At 50.0% G+C, this 16,535-nt stretch overlaps 1 protein-coding gene across 4 annotated transcripts in view; it reads left to right on the top strand.

The window, feature by feature from the left end:
• The window catches only part of SREBF2 (sterol regulatory element binding transcription factor 2), a 38,405-nt gene extending 24,855 nt beyond the window's left edge, over positions 1-13,550 (top strand). For 2 of the 4 annotated variants that reach the window (XM_032787105.2, XM_032787107.2), the window contains exons 12-20: positions 749-917; positions 1,372-1,492; positions 3,874-3,983; positions 4,079-4,198; positions 4,895-5,027; positions 6,076-6,244; positions 7,894-8,079; positions 9,355-9,466; positions 10,363-13,550. In XM_032787105.2, the coding sequence (XP_032642996.1) occupies positions 749-917; positions 1,372-1,492; positions 3,874-3,983; positions 4,079-4,198; positions 4,895-5,027; positions 6,076-6,244; positions 7,894-8,079; positions 9,355-9,466; positions 10,363-10,583 (1,341 nt within the window). In that variant the 3' untranslated portion in view covers positions 10,584-13,550. The remainder of the gene's footprint in view (positions 1-748; positions 918-1,371; positions 1,493-3,873; positions 3,984-4,078; positions 4,199-4,894; positions 5,028-6,075; positions 6,245-7,893; positions 8,080-9,354; positions 9,467-10,362) is intronic. The other 2 variants (XM_032787119.2, XM_032787113.2) reach the window with 1 other exon arrangement.
• The last annotated feature ends 2,985 nt before the right edge of the window (positions 13,551-16,535 follow it).

Genomic DNA, 16,535 nt, shown 5'->3' with positions numbered 1-16,535 from the left:
AATACGCTTCTAAGACTAAAACTTAACTTCAGCAAGTTACAATCCTTACCTAAACTCAGTTCCCAAAGACTTCAGCCCCTTCACTTGAAGGATCCAATGTTCTGTGTTTTTAAGAGCTCTGATGCCCTTGAAGCCCAAGGGATGGATAACTCAAATGCCTTTTTGTGCCCCACCCCCAATGTTCATTATCTCTGTTATCAAAAGATGCTAAGGCTTCTTGATGTTATTCCCTTCCTGTGCACTTCCCATCCCCCTGCTGATTTGTATGTCAGTGGGGCTTCCATTGTTTTGATTCCACACTGCCTAAATTACACTGGAGACAGGTAGCTGCCTTTTCTCCTGTCTGGGAGAAAACTGGTTTCTCCCTTTGTTTGGTCACACAGACTGCAAAGCATAATAGCTGCGAGTATCCATAATTCCTCATACAGTGTTAATAGACACATTGTGTAATATTAATCACCCGCATGACCTGCTTTCATAAAAGATGTTACTCTATGCTTTTATAGTACAGTAATACTGTATACAATCAGCTGATTCAATTGCTTGTTCATTGGGGTTTAGACCTCTCTGTTTTCCCCCTGGTATGTCTGGCCCCTGATTTTTACAGTGGTGCCCAACAATTCCACTGAATTGAAATTACCTTATGAACTGGCCTGTAATGAACCTTGCCCTTGCGGTCACTGAGCCATATGCATGATGTTTGCATGTGTCTCTCCCTCTTCTTGGCACCATTCTCCTTTCTCCCCAGGGTTATTTCTTAAATAAGGCCCAGAGCCTGTGTAGCTCAGAGCGGAGTGCCATTCCCGACTCCCTGCGCTGGCTGTGTCACCCGCTGGGACAGAGGTTTTTTGTGGAACGGAGCTGGACAGTGAAATCTGCTACAAAGGAGAGTCTGTACTGTGCCCTGAGGAACCCAGGTAAGAGCCACTGTGTGTCTGACACCCTTGAATGCATGACCGTCCCCTTTGTACTCCAGTCACATAACAGAGCAGCATTCCTTCAAGGTGTGGGGCTGAGTGACTAAGAGAGGTAAAACCATGGTCCTTTCTCTTTGAAACAGTATCATACCTATTCTTTTACATGGGTGAAGTGACAGTTCTGTTTGGGATCTGTGGGCTGGCTATGCAGAGCTAGATCACTAATAATGAACAAACCAACAGAGGGATGGAGAGTCACTTTGAATATGTCAAAAGTTGGAATTTTTGGGATCTTTTAGGTCCCTGCACCGGTCCCTCAGGAACATCCCTCTTGCTGGCTCCTACTGTTTCTGTCCTGGAGTCTGCTTCCCTCGTCCAGCTGGTCTTGTTGTGTCTGGACATGCTTGGGTTTGTGAATAAGAGAAGAGCAAAACTCTTGTTCTCTTCTTTCCAGCTGATCCCATTGCCCAGGTTCACCAGGCCTTCTGTGAGAATCTGTTGGAGAGAGCTGTGGATTCCCTCATGAAGCCTCAGCCCAGGAAAGGGGCCATGGGGGGGGAGGAGGAGGAGACCTGGTAAGTTTCAGTGCTTAGGTTATTACCGTCTAGATGACGGGGACCCAATACTTTGAGGCATCAAGGGCTGCATTCATAATTTACTAGGAGCCCTGAGGACAAAAGCTTACATCTAATGTAGCTAATAGGGTCCACTGACCAGCAGCAGGGATTGAACTCAGGATCTGCCAACCCCCTCCCCGGCCACTTGAATTTGAAGGAGAAATCTTAGCTATAACAGTTTTGGGCCCAGACACTTGGAGAGGGACCTGATGCCATACACCAGCTCCATGCCTAACATCTGTTTGTTGGTATCTTGATAGCTAAATAAAAAACGTTAGGTTGCATTTACCAGCAGTGTAAACCAAACCAAAATATATAGATGTGAGAGTGGCAGAACAGGCTTTGGCTGCAGTCATTGGCATTGGTTTCTGTCTCCATATCTGAGTGAAATGGAGGGAAAGCAAAGAGTTGCTTTTTATACTCTGAGCTGTCTAGTTTAGAACTGAACTATGGTCATGCCTTGTCGTAGACCAGTCCTAATTGTCTCTCTCAAATCTGAAGTTCTGTAGTGATCTGCCCCTCCCCCTTCCCCCCCCAAAAAAGAGGGTTTTGGTCCAGGAGGACACCACACTTCTCCCCTCCCCAGCCCCCAATCAGTTAGGAAAAAGTATAGTTTTTATTAGAGTGCAGGTTTAGTTACATTTTTGTTTGTACATTGAAGTACTGGTATAGTCCCAGTGAGTGACAAACAACTTGATCCAGCTCATTGAAATCGATGTATGACAAGCTACTGCTGTTGCTAATGAAGCATAAAGGTTGCAAGATGTTGTACACCAGGCGTGGACTGCTGTGAGAAGGTAGCCCTATGCCTCTAACTGGCAGGGGTTTCTTTTAGTACTAATAGAATTTCCATGGACAGGATCCCCAAATCCTCTGTGACAGAGACAAAGGAACTGGATAAGTACAACATGCGCTGTTGTCTTTGGCCAAGATTGAGAACATTTGATAGCTTTTGTGACTTGCTGAAATGTAGTTCAGATTGTCTTGGAAGCCATGCATGGAAAGGAGCCTATAAAGGACTCGTAATACTCTCTCACCTAATGTCAGTGGGTGTCAATACTGGAGAGAAGGCTGGCAGCTTCCAGACAGCATCTTTAAAATGTAAAGTGCTAATTAAAATGTTAGAGCAAATGTTGCCTTTCCTGTAAATGTCACTTGTTACACACAGTAATTTTCCTCTGTTGTTTCAACTAGTCCTTCCCATAATAAATAGCCTGTTTTAGGATTTGTGTTTTCCCACCTATCAACTGGCTTACAGATAGGGTAGCCAGATATCTCGATTTTATAGGGACAGTCCCAATATTCTGGGCTTTTTCTTATGTAGGTGCCTATTACCCCCCAACCTCCTGTCCTGTTTGTTCACCCTGGCTATCTGGTTACCCTACTTACAGAGCAGGTAGAGCATGTCTGTTGTGACCTGGGGGGTACTACTGAGTGTACTTCTGGCCCTGATTACACTGACAGTGGAGCACTAGCTAACACAACCCCCTGGAGACTGAGGAGCCGCCTACATTGAAGCCAGAGTAATTGCCAGTTTAAGGAGAGCTACCTGAACGGGCTCTGATTGAGCTAGCATGCTAAAAACAGAATGGGAGCTGCAGCGGTGGGAGGGGCTAGCCACCCAGGTCTCAATCAGGATCATTCTCAGAGTAGGAAACCCCTTGCACGCCATGTGCTTGCTCCATCAGAGCTGGCATGGCTTTGTCTCCTCGAGCTGGACATTTAACACTCCCCTGCTCCCCCTCCCAGCTTGAAGTCCAGACAGACCCTGAGTGCAAACATCTCTGCAATTATACCAAAGGTTAATTCACTGCTTTGGGTGAATCCTAAACCTGGCCTCCCTTCCTCTGCCCAACACAACCTGGATGGGTCTGTCTACACTGCAGCTGGCTAGCTTCATTCGAGCTAGTGCACTAAAAAGAGAAGTGTGGTAGATGCGGCTCTGGTGAAGGCTCAGGTTAGCCACTTGAATCCAAGCTCTGGGTCTGAGCTCGGGTGGCTAGTCTCAGTCTCCGCCGGAGCTGCGATGTCCACACTGCCCGAGCTAGCATGAGTTTATTTACCCGTGCAGGGAGGCACGTGCCCAGCTGCAGTGTAGACATACTCAGCAGGGCTTCCGCTTGACCCAGTCATATTCTTCCAGGCTGGGGAAAGGTTGCTTGTAGTAAAGCAGCACTACTCAGAGCTTGAACTCTTGTATCTGCCCTCTAATTCACTAACCTAGTGGGTCAGTGGAGCTTATAAATGCGGCTCATCCAGATTATATTGTCACACGCTGCAAATGTGGCATCTCGTGCCTTGCTGCCTAGTGAATGTTGTTGTCTTGCTTGTGCTTGCAGCGAATTCTCCAGTGCTTTGGAGTTCCTGAAATTAGTCAACTCATTTGTGGACTCGATGGGAAGTGGGACTCCACCTTTCAGTAGCAGTTCCGTGCTGAAGTCAGCCCTGGGTGAGTGTCATGGTTCAAAGCCCCTCCCTCTCTGGGAGTCTTAATGGTAGCCCAGCTTCTGAAGCACGCTTCATCTTTGGGTTTACTAACTACAGGGGAATCAGCCTCTGCTGATGTGCAGCCCCTTGTGGGCTGGGACAGAGCTATTCAGCAGCACACCACCTACAGCAGTTCAGCTCCATGGAATAGAAACTCTCCACTCCGTCCACCTGAAGGTACCAGGGTTGTGGTGGCTGTGTATGTTGCTGCAGTGCCCAAAATGTGTTAGGCACTTTCCAAGCCCTCGAAATGACCACTCCTGCCCTCGAGAGCTTCCAGCTGTCAATGAGCAAACGGGCGCAGGGCACAGGGGTGCAGCATACAGACAGAAGTGCAGTGGGCAGGCCTCTTGTCTCCCAGGAACAGGAATGGCTAGTGATACAGTCACTGAAGCTGGAAAGACCTTCAAGGCAGAGGGAGGTGATTCGGTAAACTCCACTCAGTCGGCGGGACGCAGTGCGCAAGCATTCTGTGTGCTGCTGGGGCAGCTGCTCTTTGGATGAGAGAGGAAAACAGATCTTGACAACTTGTCATCTGAAGATCCCATGCCCCTCTTCACCAGGTTAAGGGAGAGAGTCTGGCTAGGCCAACTACGTTCTGAAGGCCTAAAAGTCCCCTTGCAGTTTTGAATGAGTACAGTGGTGTTCACTTCTTGTCCTAGTCTGTTGTGTAGCATTGTTGTGTGCTGTCAAGAAGTTGCAGCATTTCACCCTAGAGACAGCTGCATTTCAGTGCTGGGTGAAATAACATCTGTCCATACATTCCCTAAAGTTCTTCTGGATTCATCAAGGTGGAAGGCACTAGAAATATCTGGCATTATCCTTGTCTGATCTTGGCACAAGTTTTTATGTTTTGTCTTACTGTTTCCATAGGCCCTGACTTGGTGTGCAGATGGTGGTCAGCGGCAATCGGCATGGCAATCAGTTGGCTCAGAGGGGACGATGCAGGTGTGAGGTCACGTTTCACAGAAGTGGAGCGGATGCCCAAATCCCTGGAGATGTCAGAGTGCGTGGGCCTTTTACTTTTTTCAAACCACCCTATCTTTCCAGAAATGACTATCAATGGCCCATTTGAAAGCAGATGTTCTGTGGGGCAGGCACGTGTTGACACTTGTCCTGTGGGCTAACCCATTGGTGCAGCATCCGAAGGTAGTTGCAGTGTCACGCTGGGAGATTGCTTCAGTGCCTGCTGATGCAATGGCATGATGTGGAAACATCCAATGCGTAGGAGTGTTCATTGTCATGTTGGTCAGTGCCTGTGTTGCAGATCTCTGGGCAGTGGGTTGGGGACAGTCCTGTGGGAATGTAACAGCCCTGTATAAGCTATCTAAACGAAAAATTGTGGGGGAAGGTTATCCTCATCTGGGTCCTTTCTCTCTGAGTACCCTAGGCTGATGTCCTGTGTGAGGGGAAAGCATGTAAACCTTTCCTAGTAACACTGAAAGCAACATCAGTGCCCATCACTGAAAGCCCCTTCGTCCAGCTGCACATGGGCTCCTGTAGACAGAAACTCAGGCTTGGTCTACGCTACAAATGTATGTTGGTATAACTACGTTGCTCAGCTATAGACAGTGCTATGGAGAGCTGCTTCTGTGGACATTGCTACCACGTCTCGGGGAGGTGGATTACCTAGTCTGATGGGAGCAGCTCTCCTGTCAGTGTAGATAGTGTCTTCGCTAAGTGCTGTGGCTGCACTGCTGTAAGTATAGACAAGCCCTACTAGCATGTGTACAGACACAGGCTTTGTTATTGGTTCCCCCCATGCCCTTGGATCTGCCAGTGCTGCATGTGTGTCTGTACCAGTCTGCAGCTTCTCTGGATTGGCAGTGGTCTTATGCCAGATTATGTGGTGTCTTTTGTGATCTGAACCAGTTGGGATGGGGAGAAGGCTGAGACCACTGAACTCATTTCCCTTGGGACTTAAGGTCGGTTCAGTAAAGGTCCTTGGAGACTAAAGGCTTGTTTGATTAGAACTGGAAGGTGTTTTAGAGCAGCTGCTGGAGAGGCCTGGACACAGCACTGTTTGAAAGCGTTGCCCTGTCTCTGTCTTTCAGGAACGCCCTGGTGAAAGCGGTCTTCCATGTATGCAAAGCCATGCAGGCCTCCCTGTTGGGGAAGGCAGATGGGCAGCAGAGCTTCTTTGGTCACTGCGAGAGGGCCAGCAGCCACTTGTGGAACAGCCTTAACATGAGCAGTGGTGTCTCTAACACTGGCCTCAACAATGTAAGGGTCCTGTGTGCCCTCTGCTAGCTTGTGCTTCCTTCCTGATTCCTGCAGGGAACTACCATGTAGTTTTCACTAAGGCCGGTCTCCCCTTGTGGAGGAGTTCAAGGCATGTCACACTTCCCTCCCCCACTTCTGCTCTGCTCCAGGCTGGAGAGGATTTCCCTCCCCCCAGTATCCCATGCTTATGACTGGAGAAGAGGTAGAAATGGGCTTCTCATCCAGCCTTCCCACCCCTCTTGCTTGGTGTGGAGGTGACTCTCTGTTGTAGTGCCATGCTGGGGGCACATGATTGCAGCTAAGTGCTGGGCTGTGTCATCTTTGCCTGTTGCCACCCCTTTCTTGTTCCCTTAGTCACTGCATCGGTGCATATTTCGTATCTTTACTTTGCAGAGCACCACAAAGCGCAGGCTTCCCTGCAGGACATGTGGGATGCTGGCCTCTGGCCCGCTCTGTTATTCCTGGGGGGCAGCTGTAGTGCATTGTAGTTGCATTGCATGTTCTGGCAGTACTTGTGCAATGTTTCTGCAGTGCAGTACAGAGGCACTCTCCACTTCTGCAGCGCAGGTAGGCTCTCCAAAGGATGACTAGGATAACACCGTATCTCCCCTGTCTGGGAGCAGCAATGGGTGGGATTCAGGGAGCTTGGGTGGGGACACAGCCTCCCTTTTCTGTGTGCGGTAGAGCTCTCTATGGCCTGTAGCCTTCTACCTCTGGCGGGGATCTTGGTAGATCTCAGTAAGCTAGGGCCTGGTCAGTACTTGGATGGGAAGACTGCCAGGGAAGACACTGGTGCTGCTGATTCCATTTGGAACAGCCTCTTGGTGTATAACTAGTGTGTGTTTAAGGGTGGTGACACCATGGAGCTCTGAGGTGGGCTGGTGGCTCTGCCATAACCATCTGCAAGCGGGCCAGCTTGTCACTATGCAGCTGTGGAGCGCACTTTGTTTTGATGTGATTAATGGATCAAGCCAAATGTGCTCATCAAAATTTCCTTTCTGTCGTTCAGTGTAACGATACAGAGCAGGTTGTGGTGTGCTGAAGGAGGGCACATCAAGTGCTTGTTTGCTTTAGGCATGCTGTCCTGCAGCCTCTAACTTTAACGGTCTCAGGTTACCCCCGCCTGGCTTGGGGGTAACTAACTGTCTGGGGCAGGATGAGTCCAGGTGACTGGTCAAATGTGGAGCCTTTTGCCTCGAGGCTGGTGGTTTGAATCCAGCTCAGCTTGATAGTCACTAAAGGTTATTTTGGATTTTTGGTGTCTGGTCTGCAGTGTTTGGAGCTTTCCAGCCACTTCCTGCTGAGCCGGCACCACATCGCAGAGCCATAACACCATGTCAGCAGCACTTGCCCTCTAGAAATGGTCCCTTCTGGGCAGGGCCTGTCCCACCGTACCTGTTCTGAAATGAAGGAGTGGACTTTGGTCCCCAGAGCCATTGATTTGGGCACCTCTCGGGAGCAATCAGTTCCCCTTCAGAATTGCTCAAGGCATTTAGCAAAGTGGTTCTGCTCAAGTGGGTCGGTCACTCTGCTTGCTTGCAGCTAGAGGGCACTGCTGCTCCCAGACATGGAGAATCCTGGCCACTCTGCAGTGGGAGGCTGTTGAGTCACTTACTTTCTCCGTCCTCTCTTGTGGGGGCTCCTTGCAGATGATCCAGCTGCTGACCTGTGACTTACTGCTCTCACTCCGTACCACGCTGTGGCAGAAGCAGGCGAACTCCAGGCAGGCCCTGGGTGAGACCTACCACGCCTCGGCCTCTGAGCTGACGGGTTTCCAGCGGGACCTCGGCAGCTTGCGCAAACTGGCCCATGGGTTCAGGCCTGCTTATCGCAAGGTAAAGTCCTGCTGCTTTCCTCATCCCCTTCTGCCTTCCCCTCCGTCTCACAGAGCAAGCAGTGTTTGTTTTCAGCCTGCTCTGCGCAGCACCACAGTTCCAAATAGTCACCCCAAAGAAGCTTCGTCACTTGAGTTCGTAAATCTGAAGTGCAGAAGAGGACAGGATGGCCTGGGGCTGGAGATGGCGCTGGAGTTCACATCTCCAAGAGCATTCAGTCTATCCCCAGGCACTTAGTGAGCGAGAGCCACTCCCCTCCGACAGCTGGGTGGGGAACTGTCAGTATCAATCCTGTTCCCAATGGGCAAGTGTCTATATTAGTTAATTGGCCTCCTTTGTGGTATAGACTGCTGAGATTGCCAATGAGAGACTACCGCTCCTGTCCCTAGAGGTGACTGCAAGTTAGGATTGAGGCCATTGGCAGAGGGTAGGACAGGGAACCATGCCCTTTCTGTCCATGCTGCTCCTGCTCTATGGCTAAATGGAGGATTTGGGTTCTGTCATTTGGATGCTTTTCACTGATTGGACAAAGCACCAGGGAGCATCCTGTGAACACAGTCCTGTAGTGTCCGGAGGGGACGTGTGCGCCATGTGGAAGGGATGGAGGTGAAGGACTGGGGTTTCTTTCATCTATAATCCCTGTGATCTCCCAGCTCAGGCTGGGCCACTGGGGAGCCGGACGTGGGAAGAGTCTGTGCAGTGTGCGACTCCATTTACCCATGTGCTGAACAGTGGCTGAGAAGTACAGGGCGAACCCTTGTGTCTCATCCGGGGTCCTTTCTCTCTTCCCACTCCATGTCCCTTGTCAGTGCAGGGTTACTCCTTATGGTCTAACCTACAGAGCTTTATCCTGTTTGGTTCTAAATGTGTGTAAACAGGGTGTGTTAAACAGCTGACCCCACTGGCCTGGTTCTCATGGCCAACTCTGTTCCGGGACATCAGACCTGTTCTCTGAGATAAGGAACCCTAGGGCTGGGGCCACATCTCTTCCATTTTCTGCCCTGGTTCCTGTGGTGTTGATGCCAGCCTCTTCCACCCAGCCCCTTCCTCACCCTCCTGTAACGTGGCAATGTAACAGCTTTGCTTCTCACTCCTTTCTTGTCCCCATTTTGGGACAGTAGGGAGTGCCAAAGGCGAGGCGTGAGGGAAAACCATGTCCCTGCTTGTGAGCTGGGAGCTCTGTCTCACGTGGCGGCAGCATGGGATATGCGGTATGGACAAAGGATCTTCCCAGTGTGCGGCTGCCCATCATTACCTTCTGCTCTCCTCCCCCAGGTGTTCCTGCACGAGGCTACTGTGCGCTTGATGGCAGGCGCCAGCCCCACCCGCACTCACCAGCTTCTGGAGCACAGCTTGAGGCGACGCACCCCCCAGAGCGGCAAACAAGGTCGGTGTGGGAACAGGCTCCCTGTTGGGAGAGGGATCTGTAGCATTCTTTTGTGCTGTGGGCTCTTTGGCAAGCAGGGGGTTATTTGACAAGGCTTAGTGTCTGGAACTGAGCTGCCCGGCATGGTGCGTGTTAGCAGTGACCTTGCTGAATGATGCAGGGGTTGGAGACAGGCTGCGGGATCTATTAGGTCTTCCTGAAGTCTGTCGCTGGGATTTGTGGGGCTTTGGTGCTCTGGTTCAGGGAAATAGATCCCAGTGGAGCCTGGGATCCCTACACACTCCAGCAGAAGATGGCATCTCACTGGAGACTCCTATATTCTAGCAACGGAAACCAGGACCCAGGGCTTCAGGTCACAGGGCAAGCCTTAAAATGCTTCTTAAAAACCATCATTAAGCTGAATTTAAGGGGCGTGAACTACCCTAATGAGCTACCCTTAGGAAGCAGGGAATTCACAGATCAGGGTAAAGTTTAACGTGCTGATCTCCTAAAGAAAAGCCATCGGCTTAAAAAATAAGAATAATAATCCTTTTAGCAAGCAAATGTCTTTGCTCAGATCACAGTGAACATTCGAGATTACTAATACTGGCACAAGTTAAATTTGGAACCGAGGGTCTGGGCCCTGGTTATAGATCCAGTCCATGTTTTCCCTGGGATCTGGGTGTTAACGCTGCAGTCCTGGCCAAACTGCAGTTTGGGCCACCTCACCTTGCTGCCTTAAAATAGCGCCCTGAAGGCTTCATCCCATCATACTCAGGCGTGATGTATTGACCTCTGCGGCTGTCAGCTAGCTTGGAGGAGGCTGAGTTTTATCGTGACCGACAGGATCCCCTGTGCCGGATTTGGGCTAGAGCTATGCAAGGCTTTGTCGCAGTGATATTTCTTCTCCTGTACAGGTGAGCTGGATACGCTGCCAGGACAGAGAGAGCGAGCCACGGCGATTCTCTTGGCCTGCCGCCACCTCCCCCTCTCCTTCCTCTCGTCCCCGGGCCAGCGCGCAGTCCTGCTGGCAGAAGCAGCCCGCACGCTGGAGAAAGTGGGGGACAAGCGCTCCTGCAACGACTGCCAGCAAATGATCGTCAAACTGAGCGGGGGGACCGCTATCGCCGCCTCCTAGCCCAGGGTCCGTACGGCCAAAGTCAGCCTTGTGAGCCATCAGACTGGACTCTCCCCCCATTATAGTCCCTCTTTGGAGCAGACTGTTCTAGATTAGGGCCATGCGAGTGGAATCACTTGGGCTGGGGAGGGCTCTGGACTAGCCCAGGGTTAGCTTTCCTAGCCATTGGCTGCGTTCAGGCCTGGTGGCAGGACTGGAATCTGGCTAGTGCTGTTCTAGTTTGTGTAACCAGGCTAGCAGCTGCTAGCAGCTCCCCCACTCCCTTGCCCCTCCCTGGGGTTAGAGGCGATGCTGGCTCAAGAGGAGGGGTCAGCAAGTCCTGAGGACAGAAAAGTGCCATTTCCTGGTGCTGGGTGGGTCTGTGTTCCGGGGGCTTCTCACCTCCCCCAGACCCCTCAGGGGAGGGCAGGGGAGCCCCCGGAACCAGCTCCGAGGCAAAACCAGCATCTCAGGCAACTCTCTACCTGCAGGCTTGCTGCCCGCCTGCTCTGGGTTAGCTGGGATGGGGAGGGGAGAGCACTAGCTCTCTCTTCTCAAGGTGGGGCTCACTACACTGTTTTTATGGGACCCTTTTTCTATAGACTCTGTGTGTGTGGGAAGCTCTGGGGAAGGGGTGGTGCTTGGAGCCAGCCCACTACACCCAGGAAATCTCCATGGTTTTTATACAGTTTTTTATAGCAATGTTTGTGTCTTTACAAGATGTCGGGAATAGTTTCAGTAGATTTCTCTTATGAGTACCCCCTGCCCCATGTGCTTCTCCCCCCACCCCCACCCCCTGTCAGAGCTACCTCCTGCCTCTGTTGGGGTTGGGGGAGGGCAGAGTTCTAGTTTAAATCCTCAGCAGCATCTATAGTGAGGGCACAAGGGCACCTTTCTCTGGGCTGCTCACGTGGTGAGGAACCTAGGATGTGCAGAGACCTGGGCTGAGGCGAAGGGAGAGACCTGTCTGCTGGGCCACCTTCATTGGCACAGATTAAAACGGATTTTTAAAAAGAGATGGTCTGATACTTCATTACTCAAAATCCTGGACCTGGTGGTTGCCCCCCTACTCCAGGCCCCTTTGTCCTCACCTGGACACCTGTCAAGTCTGATCTGCATGGCAGGATGTGTCCCCTTGGGAGGGAGCTTACATAAACCTGGTGTCTGCCACGATTTGGAGGATCCTGGAGCGGGCTGGATCCTCTGTGTACTAATGCCAAGTCATGTGACTTTGAAAGAGGATGGGGTGGGGTAGTGACCCAGTTTTCCCTTCTGCTCTACCCTTCACATTGCCTCTGTCCAAAGACTGAAATTGTTCCTGTTCACGCCTGCAATATGGAAGCTAGCGCTTGGCAGGAATGCATTGCTGCTGCTCTCCGTGTGCGTGTGCTGTGTATGTGTGTAGCTAGAACTATGCTGGTACTGGGTACAATCCTATCCCGAGCAGGTGCCTGCAGCCCTTCGTTGCCCAGCATGGTGTCTCATTGCAGAAGCAGGACTCAAATTTTTGTTAAACCTGTCTAGATTTATTCAGTTTTCTGCAGCAACCGCCTTTGGAGCTTCAGTTACTGCAAAGAAAAGGCTGTTACAATACATGTGGGACCTTCTGCCTCTGTTTTGCAGCGAGCTCCTGGTGAAGGTTTTCAAATGCCACAGAACTAAACACCCTGGGAATGTTGTCCACCACTGCTTTGCTAAGATGTAAACCTTACTGACATAATTCAGCCTGCCATCAAACACGTTCACACTGGTTCTATACTCCCTGTTACTGAACTGCAGGGCATTCTGCAGTGAAATGCCTCACTCTGCCCCCGCATCTCTCCCACCCCTTTTGGGGGGCATTTAATGGAAGAGTCATAATTGTCATCATTTCCTCAAAAGAAAATGTCCTTTGTGTCTTCCCAGCATGTGTGTGGATGCGTTCAAAGGCTCCACTTAGAACTCCTGCTTCGCATTGGCGTCAGCAGCCCATGATAAGTGGGACACTCAGGAGTGGTTTTCTTACCTCTGGTTTCTGGCTCCTGATATCTAGGTAGATCAGTGTACGTGAGATGTCCTACATGTTGATCGTGTTGGCTGCTTCTGCGTTAAACGCACATGAGTACAATAACATGGTGATACGAGTACCCTGGTAGTTTGGCACAAGAACAGATACTGCTTTTTATGGCTCAGTACCACAGCTTCTTGGCTCATCAAATGGGACAGAGATACAGCTTGTTTGTGGAGAGCCTAATGCCCACCCACCCCTTCAAGGCAGGATGGACCTAAGACCGTTGTTTCCAAACAAACTACTCGCATAAAGGCTTCTTGTTTTAAAGCCCCAGGCTTTTTAATCTCCCCAGGAATGTATCTACCCATGGCATATCCTCCAAGGTATCTCAAACCTACACTGGTCAGTCTGCAACGGCAACAGTAGTATACTAGGGAGGGGAGAAGTTCTGCACCCATCCCTGTTTGTCCAGGCACTCATGGGAAGTGGTGACCCATCTCCTCCCCTGGTCACTTCATGTAAAGGTGAACAGAACCCTGTACTGGTGTGTTAGCTGGGGGAGATGGGATGGGTTCCTAGGAGATGGAGGGCAGTACTGATAGCTTAAGGATAGTGCAAGCTCCCCTTGTGCAAATGGTCCATGTATGATGATTGTTCTTTATACCTGTGGCACTTCAGGTGTGAGGTTCCTCTCTGTGCCTGTTTGTGTGCTGTTGTTTATGGACCCACTGTCTGTCCTTCCCCCCCCCCCCCAATCTTTTTCCGTGTATACACTGTAATATTTGGGGCTGGGGCGGAGGGGGGGGAGGGCGCGTTTATGAATGTGAAAAACTGTCTATTTATCCAACGGATATTAGGAGTAGGGACACCTCGCTGTAAAAGATATAGCTGGTGATGGCTCTAAGGATCCATTTCTGCTCTTTGAGAGGTGCCCAGTTATGTACCCTGTCTCAGTGCTAGAGAGCAACTGTTGCCTAATAAAGAGCCATGGTACCACCCGGCCCTGTGTATGGTGTATTTATTAATAGTGTTCCTTCCCCCCCTCCTCCCCAATTCATGCTGCTTTTGGCAGTGGTAAGACTGAACAGCTTTTAAACTCAGCGGTGAAAGGGGTTGGACTAGAAATGGCCAAACCACCAAAGTTCTTAAAGGGGAGTCGCTTCATAGAAGTATCTGCGAGCCCCAGTGCTTATCTAGACATCTTGTCTGCTAAACTAGGCTGGAAATCTTGCTACGAAGGACTTTCTACTGCTCACCATATTAGGAATGTAAGCAGGAGCAGCATTTCCTGGTAGTTTGGGGTTCCTGCTTCTCGTGGAACCTGCCAGTACAGCACACCAGACTACACTAGTGGTCCGCCTGGTCCAGGATCTTGTCTCTGCCAGTGGTCATCACCAGCTGCTTCAGGGGTAGGTGTAAAACCCTGTAATGGACAATTATGAAATAACATGCTCATAGGGGAAACTTTTGCTTCACCCCCCGTTATGCCTGCTCTTTGATTCCTTAGTTTTTTTATAGCCCCTTGTGAAGGGCTTCTGACAAAGCTTTTAAAAATCCAAATTAGAACAATGCCTTCTCCTTTATCCACTGTTTGTCAAAGAATCCTAGTTGTTGAGGGCTGTACTTTCCTTTTTGAAAGCCCTGCGGGCTTGTCCCACCACATAAATCTACGGCTTCATTTTACTTGTAATTATAGTTTTTCAACCAGTTGTCCTGGTGGTCTGAAACTCCTAGGATCACCTCAGTGCTTAAGGTAGGCACAGCATTTGCTATAGTAGCTGATCTTGACAAGTGGATGTTTTTGTTTGCAGCTCAGCTACTTCAGCCTTAAATACCTTTTAAATACAGTGTGTATCCTCTGGAGCTCATGAATTGGTGGTCTTGAATCTAGCCATTGTTCTGGCTGCTGCTTCTTGGATATCTTGTATTTCATCTTAGCCGCATGAAGAGCAGTTTGGGATAGACATCTCTCCCAACCTCCTCTAAGTGTTGGACTGATGCAGAGAAATGCTTTAGTCTCTCTTTCTCCCTTTGTTTTGGGAGTCAAGCAGATTGATCCCCAGGCTTCCTGCTTCAGAGAGAGAGAGAGAGAGATGCACGCACACTTTTCTCATTTTAATGTCAGTTATTCTTCAAAATTCTCTTGTAATCCACCTGATTTCCATTTTCCCTGCCATTGTTTGTTTGGTTATTGGCTTCACTAGGGCGGGATTTCCATTTTCTGAAAGCTGCTTGTTTGGCTCAAATAACCTCTTGAAGCTTGCCATTTAGCATACTGGTTTTATTCTCCTTGCCTTCCGACTTCCTTGTTTGTTCAGGGGTATGCCTAACTTCTGTGACTCCATTAGAGTTGCTGACCTAGCCTCCATGCAGATCCCAGGTGTATTAATTTGCTTTTTGTGTGTCTTTGACTAGCTTCCTCATTTAAAGAAAAAGAAAAAAAAACTTCTAAAGCTATATATGTTATGGTTTTTCTAATTCCTTCCCTACGAATGTTGCACTTAATTAAATAGGCCCAGGTTCACATAGCTATTTAGTTTCCTAACTTCCAATGAAATCAATGAAAGTGAAGAGCCTAAATGCCTTTGGGGAAGTGGGCCTTTTGTGATCACTATTCCTTAGTGAGTTTGCTGTTGTTTGTAAACCAACTCCTGTGTTAAGACCAACTCAAGAGTAACCTCTGCTCTTGGGTGCTTTAGAACTAGCTGTTCCAGAAACTGTTGGGAAATTGTTTTTCTAGCCTTTGACTGGCTGGGAGCTTTAACCAGTTATGAGCAGCTCACTGGAGTTGCCCTTGTTCTGTTGGACTTAGTTTCGTTGTCAATCAGTCTTAACAGGGTGCACCTGCTATCCTTTCACTGAGTAGGTAGTGATATAACCCTCATAGCATGTTTGTGCTCTTAGTGGGATCTGTACCCATGCAGCTACTACAGCATTTCCTTTCCCTCGTGAACCTTATTTCATCAAGTGCTGGGGCCTCTCGGGACCTGTGTAAATGGAAAATGAGGTGGCGGGTGGTTGGTGAGGAAGGGCCCTTAAGACAGTAGCTAACTCCCCCCCCCCCCCCAAATCCAACCCAAGATTTCACCCAAAACAGTCATTTGCTTGTTCTGCAGCTTTACAGCAGTTGACATCTGATTCTGCTTGTACATACCTCAGGTGCAGTCTGCACTTGTGTCCCTGTCAATGTGCCTCTATCCTTCAGAAACCTGCCATAGCTCCAATAGCAGTTTATTCTTGGGTGCTGATGTCAGTTGCACTGGTGCTGCGTGGGTGGTGGAAAAAGCTCCACACTAAAGCTGGACAGAGACCTCTGCATTTCTTGCAGGTTTCTGAACTGCAGCCAGACATGGTAACAATTAGCATTTGCCCTCTCTAGGCTCTTCTCTTTCCTGGTGAAATGATCTCCAGCCTAGTCCTTGGTTGTAACTCAGGACTTCCTCTCTGCCATCTCTCAGTTGCAGGGCAGGACCAGGCCCCAAGAGCTGTGCCCCTCTCCTGTGGGTGGGGCCATGAGTCACCCCTGCTAGGAGGAGTCCCAAGTGCCTCCCCTTGGCCAGAGGAGTCCTGGGCCAGCAGCAGCTGTTCCATACCTCCCCTCCCCAGATCCCAAGCTGCTGCAGGGAAAAGTCTCAGCAGGCTGCCTGTGGGGGCTACACAGCTCCCTCCACCACACCTGCCTGGGACCTTTCCCTCACTGACGAGCTGCTCAGCACCTTCTTCCTCTCTGTCCTTTCTTTCTACCCTCCCCCTTCCACATGATCCTCAAAGTCACGCCTTCACAAACTCACCTAAGGCCCCTTTGGCTTTCAGAACGCCTCTTCAGGGCTGCAGCTTCTCAGGCCTGTAGATCCTTTCAATGTGCAGGGGCCAGACATTCCAAACTCAGCCCTTTCCAGGAGGGAATACACTGCATCTGGTCATTGGTGCCCAGGAATAATTCCTGTTACTCTTCCCTGCTACTATTTTTCCAATGGATTTAC

Source organism: Chelonoidis abingdonii, chromosome 1 (assembly GCF_003597395.2).
Source record: "Chelonoidis abingdonii isolate Lonesome George chromosome 1, CheloAbing_2.0, whole genome shotgun sequence".
Lineage (NCBI taxonomy): Eukaryota > Metazoa > Chordata > Testudines > Testudinidae > Chelonoidis > Chelonoidis abingdonii.
Note: the sequence above shows the minus strand (reverse complement) of the source record. Positions and strands in the feature narration are given on the sequence as shown.